The sequence below is a fragment of the Pavona decussata genome, unplaced genomic scaffold (assembly GCF_977016875.1).
Source record: "Pavona decussata unplaced genomic scaffold, jaPavDecu1.1 SCAFFOLD_6, whole genome shotgun sequence".
Lineage (NCBI taxonomy): Eukaryota > Metazoa > Cnidaria > Anthozoa > Scleractinia > Agariciidae > Pavona > Pavona decussata.
In genome coordinates, this window is record NW_028145430.1 from 2422233 (window position 1) to 2435000 (window position 12768).

The window sequence follows — 12768 nt, forward strand, 5'->3', positions numbered from 1 at the left end:
TAAAATGATAGAAGACATTTTTTACCTTATTTTGAAGTACGTTTCTTGACTAAAACCCAGAAACCAATCCAAATGCTTTAACTCGGTGTCGGTCTCAGTTAAATGCGCCCTTCACTGTTTTTTATCCCGGCATCAGTAACAGGCCAAGAAACCGGCTGCGGTTTAACGAATGTGAGAAGGTATAATTTTTTAGCGTACCTTTTTCCTGGTTAGAAAGTCCACCATGTAGCCGGTTGTTGTTTTGCCTCTTCCTTTGCATGGCCACGGAACTTGATTCCAAGCAGCAAAACGCTCTTTTTTTTAGTTCAACATGTACATGAGCAAGAAAACAGTGAAAGCTGACAGAGTTCAATATGGAGATTGCGAAAACTACGTAACAACTTTGCAGCGTCATAACTTTCCACAACTGTTCAGACTTCCTCCAAACAACAGATAACGGACCTTTAGACATTTGTCGGGTACTATTTGAACTGTATCATACTGGCAAAAGTGACACGGAAAGCAGCTGAGAAAAAAATTACTAAAATTAAAAAAGCAGCTTACGTGTCTGAGTGCATATTCGTAAAGTGTAAGCTTTTTTCATTCATTCAACTGTAGCAACGCACGCAGCGCCACCGTTTTGGCGCCTTTTTGACTTTACTGTGAGAGTCATGTGATCACTATGTCGCTTCTTCCAACGTTCCCCGTCTTCTTTCAATTGTTACCTTTTCGTTGTGAGCGTCTAATTCCTCAAATATGGGCACTGAGGAGATATTCCCTGGCAGAATTTTAAAATTTGGACGCCATGTTGAAGGGGTAGAAATTTCAATTTCCCCACGCGCGATGCTGGCCATTTACACGAGTGAGCGCACGCGCGTATGGCGCATTTTTTTCTAAAAATATATTTTTTGGTACAACACATGGGGACAAGCCCACAAGTCAAAATGGCATCTACAATGCAGGTCAAAAGTAGTTGGGACACCTGTCCAATAATCATGTATTCCAAGTAAAGTTGGCTTTTTGGGGTCACAATTGGAGCGTACCACCCCCCTCCCCCCCCAAACAATGTTGGAAGATGCAGATAAACAGTATTTTTGTTGAAATCTGTGTTGTAGTGTCAAATCTCAACATTGCTTGGGGGGGAGGGGGTGGGGGGAGATTATTTCAGTAGTATCTCGCTAAGTGTCCCAACACTTTTGACCTGCATTGTCTGAAAACGACTAGTTGGGAAAAAGTGCTGTTAACGTGGTCAAGGGATACCAAGTTACCAAGGGATACCAAGTTTCTGGCATAACTATAATACAGAATTTGCGACGGTAATAAACGATGTTTGGCGTGACCAAACGAGTGTACGAATGCGCGCGGACGGCGTTCTAGTGAAATTTTGACTAGTGTGACGTTATGTATATGCATTCGAAATGACTTAAAACTGCGCTGTTTATTGGAAAACGTTTGGAGTGTTAGTTCTGACAATGTTTTAGCGTGAAAAGAAGTGGAATATGGTTTTCACAAAACAAATACTAGCATCGAAGAGAGCATTAGCGTGGTATTTAAACAAATACAGTCACTATTCGTATCGACAAATCGCACAAGATTGTGGAATTTCAAAATCGAGTGTACAGAGAATATGCAGTGTAGAACTTCCCGGAACTGTTAAAGAGTCTTCAACTTCCACGAGAACCGGGAGACCAAGACAACTAAGCCAACGGGATCTGAGATTACTGCTCCGTACAATGAAACAATTACGGAAAAGGAATGTCCACGTGACAGTCAAGGGGTTAGTGGAGGAGAGTGGCCTTAATTTTGATAGAGCGAGTAGAAGAACATATTCTCGATATTTAAATGAGCTCGGGTACTCATACTTTTCAGCTAGGAGAAAGGGGATTCTGCTTGAAAACGATAAAAAGTTGCGCGTGAAATTTGCTCGTAAAATGAAGCGGGAGGTGGCAAGAAATTCTGAATTCTGGACTAACGAAGTTTCGTTTTATTTGGATGGTGTATCTTTCGTGCATAAGTATAATCCACAGAGCGGCGCAGCCTCGAACAGATCAAGGGTATGGCGTAGGAAAGACGAAGGCCTTGAGGTAACCGCGAAGGGTTCGAAAGAGTTGGCCGGTGGGAGAAGATTGCATGTTGTGGTGGCGATAGCATACGGGAAAGGAGTTATTCTAAAAGTGCCGTACGAAAAAATGACCGGTGATTTTTTTCGAAACTTCAAAAGGGAACATTTCAACATTACGTTTGCGCAAGCTGGTCCCAAAACAGATGGAAGACGTTTATTTGTTATGGATAACGACCCGTCGCAAACAAGCAGGTTAGCTAGGGATGCGTTAGAAGAGATAGAGGCTGAATTTCATGAAATCCCTCCGCGTTCACCGGACCTAAATCCTATCGAGAACATATTTCATCTTGTAAAGAGATATTTAGAATCCGAAGCAATATCTAGAAATATCACAAGGGAGTCGTTTGAGGAATTTCAAGCTAGAGTTTTAAGAGCTTTTGATTGTATTTGTACTGAAACTATAGATAACACAATTGCCAGTTTGAACAAAAGGATAGAAGCTATCCTTGCCTCTAAAGGCGGTAGAACCAAATATTAATCACGCAATGCGGAACTGTGAAAACTGAACATGCTTTATTATTTACACTTCAGTATATTCTGTGAATTTCTAAAGCGTGTAAAGTGTAACTTCATTTTCATGCTATCTGAGGAAAATGCTTGTGTAAATTGTAATTGTCACTTTGTAAAACTCGTGACAACGAGAAGTTTATCACATGCGTGACATTTGCATTTTGTTGACGTAAAGAACTGAACATTACTCACTACAATACTCACTTTAAATAGTGGAGATTTATGCAAATTGAAAACGTATTTGACATTAAATGAACACAAATTTAGAAAGTATGTATGTTTTCTTTAGTTTGAAGAAACTATTTCTTTCATTATATGAGTTATTGCGCATTTTCAACTCAGTACTCAGTAAAAGCACAAGAAAAGAAAGCTATTAATTAGCTCTTTATATAAAACATTCAATTTACTGAGTAATGTTGTAAACTCTATTCAGACACGTTCCTTTGGAGCGCATTATACAACAATTGTTTTTATATACTCAACAAGAGTAGCCGGCCATAGTTTATTTTTAAACACTGTTCTTCATTGATGCGAAATGAATGCAAACGTTACTGAGTATTGTCGCGAGCATCATGTCGCCGTCAGTCAGCAATGTAAACATTGCTAGAATTCTCTAGAATGAATCGTGCAAAACAATGTCCACAGGGCGCGATTTCTCGCTGTTCACTCTGTGAAATGGGCTTCCAGAACCGGAAAAAAGACCATCTAATGTCCATCATGTTTGTGTTTGTCTGATCTATTGCACCGGCTCTAATGAAAACAATCGGGGCATCCGATGTAGCAAAAAAAGGCGTGTCGCGCGTTAGTTCAATATCTCTTAAACAAAAGTTCTTTGGTGCGGGTAAATGGATTGTATCGCCCTCTAGCGCCTGGAGAAGATCAGCCCACGCGATTATTGTTGGATTCCACCGAAAGTCATTCAAAAGAATGACTTCTGCTTGTTCCGCGCCAACCCATGCGAAGGAGCCCGTTGCTGGATTACAGAACGTGTTATAAATTATTTTCAATGGCGATAACATAAAAGTCTTTCCAGAATTGGCAGTTCCATACAAATAAATATTCCGGAATTTTCCTCGACCTTTAGACAGGGCTGTATAAATCGCATTGCAGAAAACCGAGGGGATTATTCCTTGGTTGTCGAGAACCTCATTTGCCGCCACAAACCACCTTCCTTCGCAACCGTCCACGCATGGCGCATCTTTAGATTCTTGTAAGAGCTGTATTCGCGATTTCTTCAGGCGAAGACACTGCTCTTCAGCGTGAGAAAATTCTTTCGCTAATGATAATGCTTCATCCACCGCTTTATTCCCGCGGTTTGCTATAAACTCGGCCAGACAGCGTTTTCCTTCTCGTTCTTGAACCATCGCCAAACATACAAGCTCCAGCCTTGTGGATATTGACTTCTGTTGAATTAGTTTACAAACGTCAAAAACACTTAGCCGTGGATCTTTGATCTTTCTTTGCTTCGATACCCCGCCTAGTTTGCGTTTTCTTTTGTTAGAAACGATTGCATTTTCCGTTCGAGGACAAGTAGTTAAGTCTGGATGACCCACAGAATGAACCGCTTCGAGGTCTGATTTCGTGACATACTTGTAGGCGCTGTAATATGTATTGTGGCGGTCACTGAAATGAACTTCGATGTGGAATTTTTGGCTCAAGTATCTCTTTACTTGTAGCCATCTACCTCTCTTCTTCAGTTTTACCGCCATGTGAAAATGGTACTTGTTGAGATCGCCATCGGCATCGGTAGTGGCATGACCCTCCATGCTTACCACCCAGTGAGAGATTTCAATGTTAAAGCTATTCCATGCCTCTATTATCGCTTCGCCAAACGTCTCTCTACGGAACTTTTCAGTGTCTGCGCGACTGTACGTTATAATGTAAACAACTCTCTGGCTTTCTGAAGCCTCCATTTTCTCATTGAGGACAACACTCTAAAGAGCTTTCAGAGCCGCGCGCTCACAGTATAACACGATTTCTATGTAAACAACAGACCTTGTGGGCAGCGGATGGCATATCCGATTTAATAAACAAAACACCACGTTTTGAACTCTTTGAAAGTGAAATAAAGCTCATCGTTTCTTAAGCGTTACAACAGTGTGAACATGCAAATTGTTATTTTTTACCCCGACTCACTGATCTGCATGGTATTCATTTGTCTATCTTTTTCCTGATATACACCTGTTGCGCCTTTCCCGTATCCATACTCTAATATGACAATACGAAAAGTGCGGCAATTGAAATTCCTTGTATATTGTTCACAAATATGTTCTTCTTGCTTACCAAACAAGAGTTCTCATAAGAAGCCCCGCTTTTCATCGACCAATAGGCCACAAACCTGATCTCTTTCAAATACTCACTTTCAGACAATGCAGGTCAAAAGTAGTTGGGACACCTGTCCAATAATCATGTATTCCAAGTAAAGTTGGCTTTTTGGGGTCACAATTGGAGCGTACCACCCCCCTCCCCCCCAAACAATGTTGGAAGATGCAGATAAACAGTATTTTTGTTGAAGTCTGTGTTGTAGTGTCAAATCTCAACATTGCTTGGGGGGGAGGGGGTGGGGGGAGATTATTTCAGTAGTATCTCGCTAAGTGTCCCAACACTTTTGACCTGCATTGTAGTTACGGTCTCCTTCCCTGATTATGGCTCGCGGCTTTTATCATTTCTTGTTGGGGGAAGATTCTAGCCTCCGTTAACTATTTAATCGTCACATGTCCAGGACTCTAAAACTTGTGTCACCAGTCTGATTGCTGTAGCAGAATGTCTTCCAAAGAAACTACGATCACTCACTGGTGTTGGTTTGCAGTTTTGGACGGCTGCTTTCACCTCCCATTACTGAGAGACAACTCAATTAGAGACACAGGAGAGGGTAATATCAGGGTAATACAAAAATGTCCCTTCTTTCCCACCCTCTCGGATTTGTAATGAAATAAGTGGGTGTTAAAACGTCGCATTGTTTTCAGCTCCGCGTGACTACAAATCTTGTTCTTCCTACTTTCGCCCGATGTCTTTGAGATTTTAACACATTGAGTAATTAGGCCTTGCTGAAAATGTGCTCAGTTAAAATATTCCTTTCAAAAAATATCAAAATGGATTTAAATAAGGCATTTTCATGGCATTGTATGGGATGTTCACATTAACTAGACAATAAAGAGGTAGTTAGAGATTTTATACAATTTTGACTTTTTCAAGCTCTCATCTTTTAGGCTACTACAAAACAACGAGTTGCAACAGTTACCTGCAAGAATTTGGGAACAAAATACTCAGTTGATTAGACTGTACGTACGACTCTCCTTCTGTGTATGCTGACTACGACGCACTTGTCCTATTCAAATTAAATGCCAGCCGGTGGCAAACAAAGCAAGCTCAGCCCAAGCGAAATTCTAACAGCAATAACCGATTGAGGGTTTGGAAAACAATACTAAAAATTTGTTACTATTCTCACTGCATATATAATTAGCGTGTCACGTTAGCACGCCTCATTCCTTTAATCCCGAGGGTTCGGGCTAGTAGCGTCTAGTATGATCCTTTGCGGCCATTCAGGCATAAAATCTGGCTACGCGGCGCGAGATCTCGCAGTTTGACGAGATTGCCTTGGAAGGCGCTTTGCGCCCCTCCCTCCTCCCCTGGTTGCGGTGACCACCTCTTGCCTAGCCTTGTTGCATATCTCTTGCCTCGGCGGTCGCGGATTTCTCCCATAACTTAGTCCTTCATGATCGCGACAATAGATATGCAGTGAGAATAAATTACTATTTTGTGACGTCTTCTCAGGAAGGGAGGATCTTTCGTATTCACTAATTTCTTAGAAGGAAGGGCAAGCGTAAAATGATTTTCGAAGGCCTAGGCTACTCTTACCATGTAGTTTGTGCCTTCTCGTCTGGGCTTTTTGACCATTTTATGTTTTTGTGCATTTTTAGCGGGTTAATATGATAATCATTTTAACTAGGTTCAGCTGACGTCGTTGCAGGAATTTGTGTTGAAATTTATGTAATGATAGGATCTGGAGCATCGTTTGAACCGAAAAATAACCTTTACTGTTACAGTTTTTGTACTCTCATGCCTAACCATTTGTTCCCGTTGCAAGATGTTTCTTATCACGGCCATGAGTTTTTTGACAATCCTTTTTTTTTTTCCTTTAACGGCTGAAACTTCAGTTAAATCATGTAGCTTGCAGTGTTGTTTCAGGGGAGCGAAACAAATTTCTTTCGTTTGTTTAGACCAGTTTATTGACATTGAATTTGCAGGATCATAATTACGATCCTCCTTGGATCTCATCAGTTCCCTGGGAAGAATCAATTTCTGAGTTTATCTTTAGACAACCTCAGGTTTCTTCCCAGAATAAAACTAAAGTATTGTTTATTTTTCGTTCTATTTATCTTTACCATGCAAACACTATGGTTTGAAATGTTCTTGGTATTTAGTCATTTCAAAACTACAGAATTTTTCTTGTTTGCATATTTTGTTTGCCATATAGACCTCGAAAGCGCAACATTTACGACTTATTGCAGCCGTTTGAAGTAATCGAAACACCTTTGCGAAGTGAAGCTCGTGATTTTCATTCGAGATCCAGGGTTGTGGGTGGGGAGAGACTGGAGCAACCTAACAAGTGTACCCGGAAAAAGACCCTCAGAGCAAACCAAAAACAAATAATAAACTGACTAAGTTAGATTCCAAACGGAGCCCAATCCGGGTCCATCTTATATGCTGAATGCCCTCACCACTGATCTTTCTGTTATGTGCACGGTTAGGACAAGTTTTTTTTGAAAAGAAAATTACCTTTATTGGCTTTACATTTATATTAATTACCTCAGTTTACCTTTCATGCTGCAGTTATCTACACAAGAACCAGTTGCAGAATTTACCACAGGATGTTTTTCATCAAAATACTAAGTTGAAACTTCTGTAAGTAGTTTGAATTCCTAAAGATTGCATCATATAAAATGCGCTCTGAAAGAAATTTATAGTTGATAATATAATAACAATGGACTAACTAATAACTAATCGCCACTAAAATGATCTCTAACAGATCTATTCCTGAAACCATAAAATTTGACACCCTCCCATTCATAAAACCTGTTGACCATCCCTACAACTATTTGACATTTTCTCTCGACAGAGATCTAAGACTTGTTATCTTCCGCATGAATCCATACACTGACAGCTGCAAAATAAAACTATACATAGTTTGGTGGTTTGTGTGTATAAACGATAAAAAAATAATATTAAAAAAAATAGCCTTTATTAGTTAAAAGTGACGTTGAAGATTTTTGAAACAACCCAAAATGAAATCAGGAGAACAATCAATAATACAAACACAACGGTGGACTTAGTTGCAACATAGCGCTTCTTCAATTGCGATACCCCAATGGACCTACACCCTCTAGACTTTATATCAAAAACGGCTTCACTGAACGGTTTAAAGTAAATTAATTTTCTGTTCTTATTCAATATTTCGCTTTGGGAAAAATGCAAGCAATAACATAGAGGCACTGGGTGATAAGCTGATAGAAGAAACCAGAAAGTCCTGCCAATAGAAGGCATGTTTGATATATTTCATGACCCACTGGGTTACATAAACCAAACCAATGACACGACCTTGTCAATCTATCTCTTCTACGCTATAACATAAGCAAAAGAAACAATATTCACATAGAGAACATAGGCCTGCTCCAAGTACCAAGGAAAAGTTTCATATATATCGCATTCCTGACAAAAGCTAAAACACAAACGGAAAAAAACAGAAAATTGGGAGAGAAAAAACGAGTATCTATTAATGAAAACCTCACCGCGCTCACTGCGGCAGTTTTAAGGAAAAATCCCGGCCCCACTCAAATAGAACTCTCCCGACCTGCCGAAGTCGGTCTTAAACAGGAAATGAAGATGGACATACCAGCATTACTCAAAGAGATATCTTTAACCTTAATGCACAACAACTTACAGAAACGGAAAACACACGCATATCAGACTAACGACACAAATAAGAAACGAATGTTGGTGAGAGAGACGGAAGCAGTGTTACAGAACTGAGCAACCCTGACAACGGTGCACAGATCCAAAGGCTTCTTGGGCTGAAAGGGCTTGGCTAACTTACTCTTAGCACCTTCAGCGACTGCAATATTTATCGGATGCTACGATGGGGACTCCAAACGTGGCTCATAAGGGACACATCGATTTTTTCTTCGCAACTTAATAACTTGCGATCACAACTAACTAACTCGTGATCGCAACACAATAACTTGCGATCAATCAACGCTTCGCGACCGTTGCGCTTCAAATACCCAACCGAAACGTTGATTGGCTGATTTAAAATGGACTGCATGCTTAGAATTCCTTTGGGCGCTTACTTTGCTACAGTTCATAATTTGAAGATCTTTGAAACCTACCTGAAGGACTTGAGCTCCGCCTTTCTCGGAGAAAATTTACCTAATGAATCCCAAACTCGGCTACGAAATGGCGAAGTACGTAGTTAATCGGAGGCCGTTAAAAAAGGGAAAGAATTTTTCAAATTTTGCGACAATACCGGTTTGAAGTAGCAACCCGCGGCTTCTTGCCTGCCTTGTCTCCCTCTCTCAAGTACCGGTCTTCGGCCGGCAACACTGTTGAACAGTAAACTCGCCAGAGGAAAGGTTCTATGGATCGGAATGGCAAAAAAACACCACGCGTGACTCAATCAACATTTCCTTAAATCTATATTTCAACATAAAGGCAAAAGGCGACTTTAAATATTTCCACTCAGTAAAACTTTCAACCGATCGTGTCGCGTGAATCTCAAGTTCAAAACAGTCAGTTACACCACACGAACAGAGGGTGGTCTGCCTGTGATAAGAGTTGTGAAGGGAAAGCCTGAAAAAATTCAGGCTTGCACGAAATTTTAACCCATGACCTCTGCAATGCCGGTGCAGTGCTCTACCAACTGAGCTATCAAGCCAACTGTCACGGCGTTCGCTGTCTACGTCAGCTAAAAAGCATTCTTAGATCTCGAGGGCTTCGACGAAGATGGAATCAGTCTAGAATTGAAAGGGTAGTAAATGCAGTAGACCAAGAGTTGCAGAGTAGTGGAAGTTGCATTGGCTATCGACAAATGCACCAGCGTCTACTAAATGATCGTACGTACGGGATTGTGATTGATCCAGACACAGTTCGACCACAGGCCCACCACTCTCTGTTTGTGTGGTGTAATTGCTGTTTGGAACTTGAGACTTTATATTTACGCGACACGATCGGTTGAAATTTTAGTGGAGATATTAAAGTCGCTCTTTACCTTTATGTTGAAATAAAGTTTCAAGGAAATGTTGATTGAGTCATGCGTGGTGTTTTTTTTTTTTTTTTTTTTTTTTTTGGCCATTCCGAGCGGTAGAAACCTTTTCTCTGGCGAGTTTACTGTTACCGGCCGAAGGCCAGTACTAGAAGGAAGGACAAGGCAGGCAAGTCACCTCCAGCAACCGCTATGAGGCGCTAGTTCAAACCGAAATTGTGGCAAAATTTGAAAACTTTTAGCCTTTTTTTAACCGGCCTCCGATTAACTACATATTTTGCCATGTCGTGGCCGAGTTTGGGCTTCATGCGTCAAATTTCCTCCGAGAAAAGCGAAGCTCAAGTCCTCCAGCTAGGTTTCAAACTATGATCTGTAGCAAAGTCGGCGACCAAAGGAATTCTAAACATGCGGTCCATTTTAAATCAGCCAATCAACGCTTCGCAACCATTGCGAAAACCTGTACCGGTTTGAAGCACAACGGTCGCGAAGCGACCATACATTACCATACAGTACATTGCCATAAGTTGTGATCGCAGGTTATTAAGTTGCGATCGCAAGTTATTATGTTGCGATCACAAGTTAGTAAGCTGCGATCGCAAGTTAGTTAGTTGCGATCGCAAGTTATTAAGTTGCGATCGCAAGTTAGTAAGTTCCGATTGCAAGTTAGTAAGTTGCGACAAAAAACTCGATGTGTCCCTTATGAGCCACAGAACCGGCAACAATGTGATCCCAACGAAAACCGTAAATTAATCGCGAAGTCGATGACGGAACACCCAGCGTCTCTTAGGGAAGCAGCTTCGGTCAAATACAAAAGATATAAGGCGACAGAACAGAGGCCGCGCGCGAAGGTGAGGAACTTCTTCTTATGCCTGGACCCACAGGCACCAACGACTCCACGCCGAAGGGTACCCCTACCAACAGTGTCAGGCCCAGTCGAGGAAAGAGTCAGGTCCAATAGAAGCGGAACTCGGGCAAACAAACCAAGATCGAGCGGATGGTGTGTTTCACCGTAAACTATCCGCTGACCTTGACCTCAGTTCAATTAGTAAATCTAGCAACCTAGGAAGGACGATGGAATCTCTCACAAAAGTTGCAAAATGAGGAAGACTGCTGTGCAAAAGCTAAAAAGAAGTGGGAGGCCAGGCGAAACTACAACTGTCCTCACCACCCCCTCCCCCAAGTGGAAAATAATACTTACGCTGCAACGACGAGTTGCACAGGCGAACAATTTAAATTATTATTGACAATCCAATCCCGAGCTAGGGCATTAACTGTTGGGCACCCTGGAGAAAAATACTGAGATATAAATCTAGCCACATGCGAATTATAATGAGAAGAAAAATGGTCTACGGAATGCGCATGCCATTTCGTGTCTAACCACCGGAAAACCGCAGGATTTAGGCTCCAGTTATCTCGGTCGGGAAACCTACTGAGCAAATCGGCAAAGGCATTTTGGTCAAGGGTAACCACTGCGGCGCTAAAGGAAAAGCGAATGAGAGGCAAAACTTATATATGTCACTGCTGCAACCTGCTGCTAATCCGGCTTGGGACTACCAACAGCAAGGATACGCGAAGCCCCGATAGTGTCCGGATCCGCACAGACTTTCACCCTCGGACGGCGCAACCTCTCAGCGTAAGACTGCAAAACGACAATTACTGCTTAAGTTCGCGATAAGTGGAACTCGTGCCAATGTCAGCCAGCTCAAGCATGCCCGATGCACTGGATCGTTTCCCACGGTTGCGAGCAAACACATGGTCACGATGGCCGGAAATGCTTTTATCCAAGTACACTGTAAACAGTCGTTGGACATAACCCGCCACCTCCTAGCAAGGGACTCGTGAGCTTTTTAAAACAATAACAAGTGGTACTGGGGCCGAAGGGCAAAACGGTAAAAGTGAAATATCTAACTACTCAATCAAAATCCCAGGAAAACGTAATAGCTGCTGAGAAGGCCTAGAAATGTAAACAGGGGTGATGTCCCGTAGGTCCCCCCCCCCCCCCCCCAAAAAAAATAGCATTCCACGCTATAAAATAAGCAAAGGGAAAAATATATTCACTTGGAGAACAAAGACCTACTTCAAGTATCAGGCAAACTGAGCCAGAGAGTAAAATAAAGCTAAGGAACAAAGCAAACCTTTCTTATCCTCGGTATCGAAAGCCAACTCATCAGATATATATTCCTGCACAGTAGCCCAACGTTCGGCTATTTTAATAACTTTTACTCTCTTAGATGCAGTTAGAATATATTTAGACAGGTTGTCTTTGATGGAATGATATAGCCAAACAATAAATGGTTTAGACAATTGCAAAACTGTCCAGCTATCAATGGCAAAACGGTACAGGAAAGACAGAAATGATCTAGTCTGAATGTAAATAATTCAGCTTCCGTTAGTAAAACAGCACAGGCTAAATGGAATTGGACAAAGTAAATGAAAAGTGGTGAAGTAGTCAATGTTAAATTGGCAAAGTCAATTCTCAAACGGTTTAGCGTAATCTGAAATGATTTAGTGCAATGCCAAACAATATAGCTTTCTGTGAAATGGTTTATCGTGACACAAAACGGTTTAGCACGACATAAAACGGTTTAGTGTTACATCAATTGATTATCGCCGGAACCGCCAAAAATACAAACATGAAATGGAACAGCCTGTTGTGAAATGGTCTAGTCCATGTGGGGTATGACGTCATGGTTGTTGATTTTGGCGCGAACACAGCTCACGTACTCTGTGCAGTCACACGAATAAGCCTCGCTTTCTCTTCGAAGAAAATTCAGGTTGCCTTCACTTGTTTTTATTCGCCGTTGTCGACTACTTTACGGCGAATCGATTAACCTGGTGTAGATTACGCGTTGTTGAACGGGTGTATTTGTATAGCAGAGCCCTTGTTTTGCTAATTAAA

The 12768-nt window shown here is 41.5% G+C and overlaps 1 protein-coding gene across 3 annotated transcripts in view; it reads left to right on the forward strand.

The window, feature by feature from the left end:
• LOC146489148 (uncharacterized) overlaps positions 1 to 12768 on the forward strand; it is a 265653-nt gene that overhangs the window by 14195 nt on the left and 238690 nt on the right. For 2 of the 3 annotated variants that reach the window (XM_085106560.1, XM_085106577.1), the window contains exon 5: positions 5821 to 5892. In XM_085106560.1, the coding sequence (XP_084962686.1) occupies positions 5821 to 5892 (72 nt within the window). Of the gene's footprint in view, positions 1 to 5820; positions 5893 to 7444; positions 7517 to 12768 lie in introns of all 3 variants that reach the window. The other variant, XM_085106569.1, reaches the window with a different exon arrangement.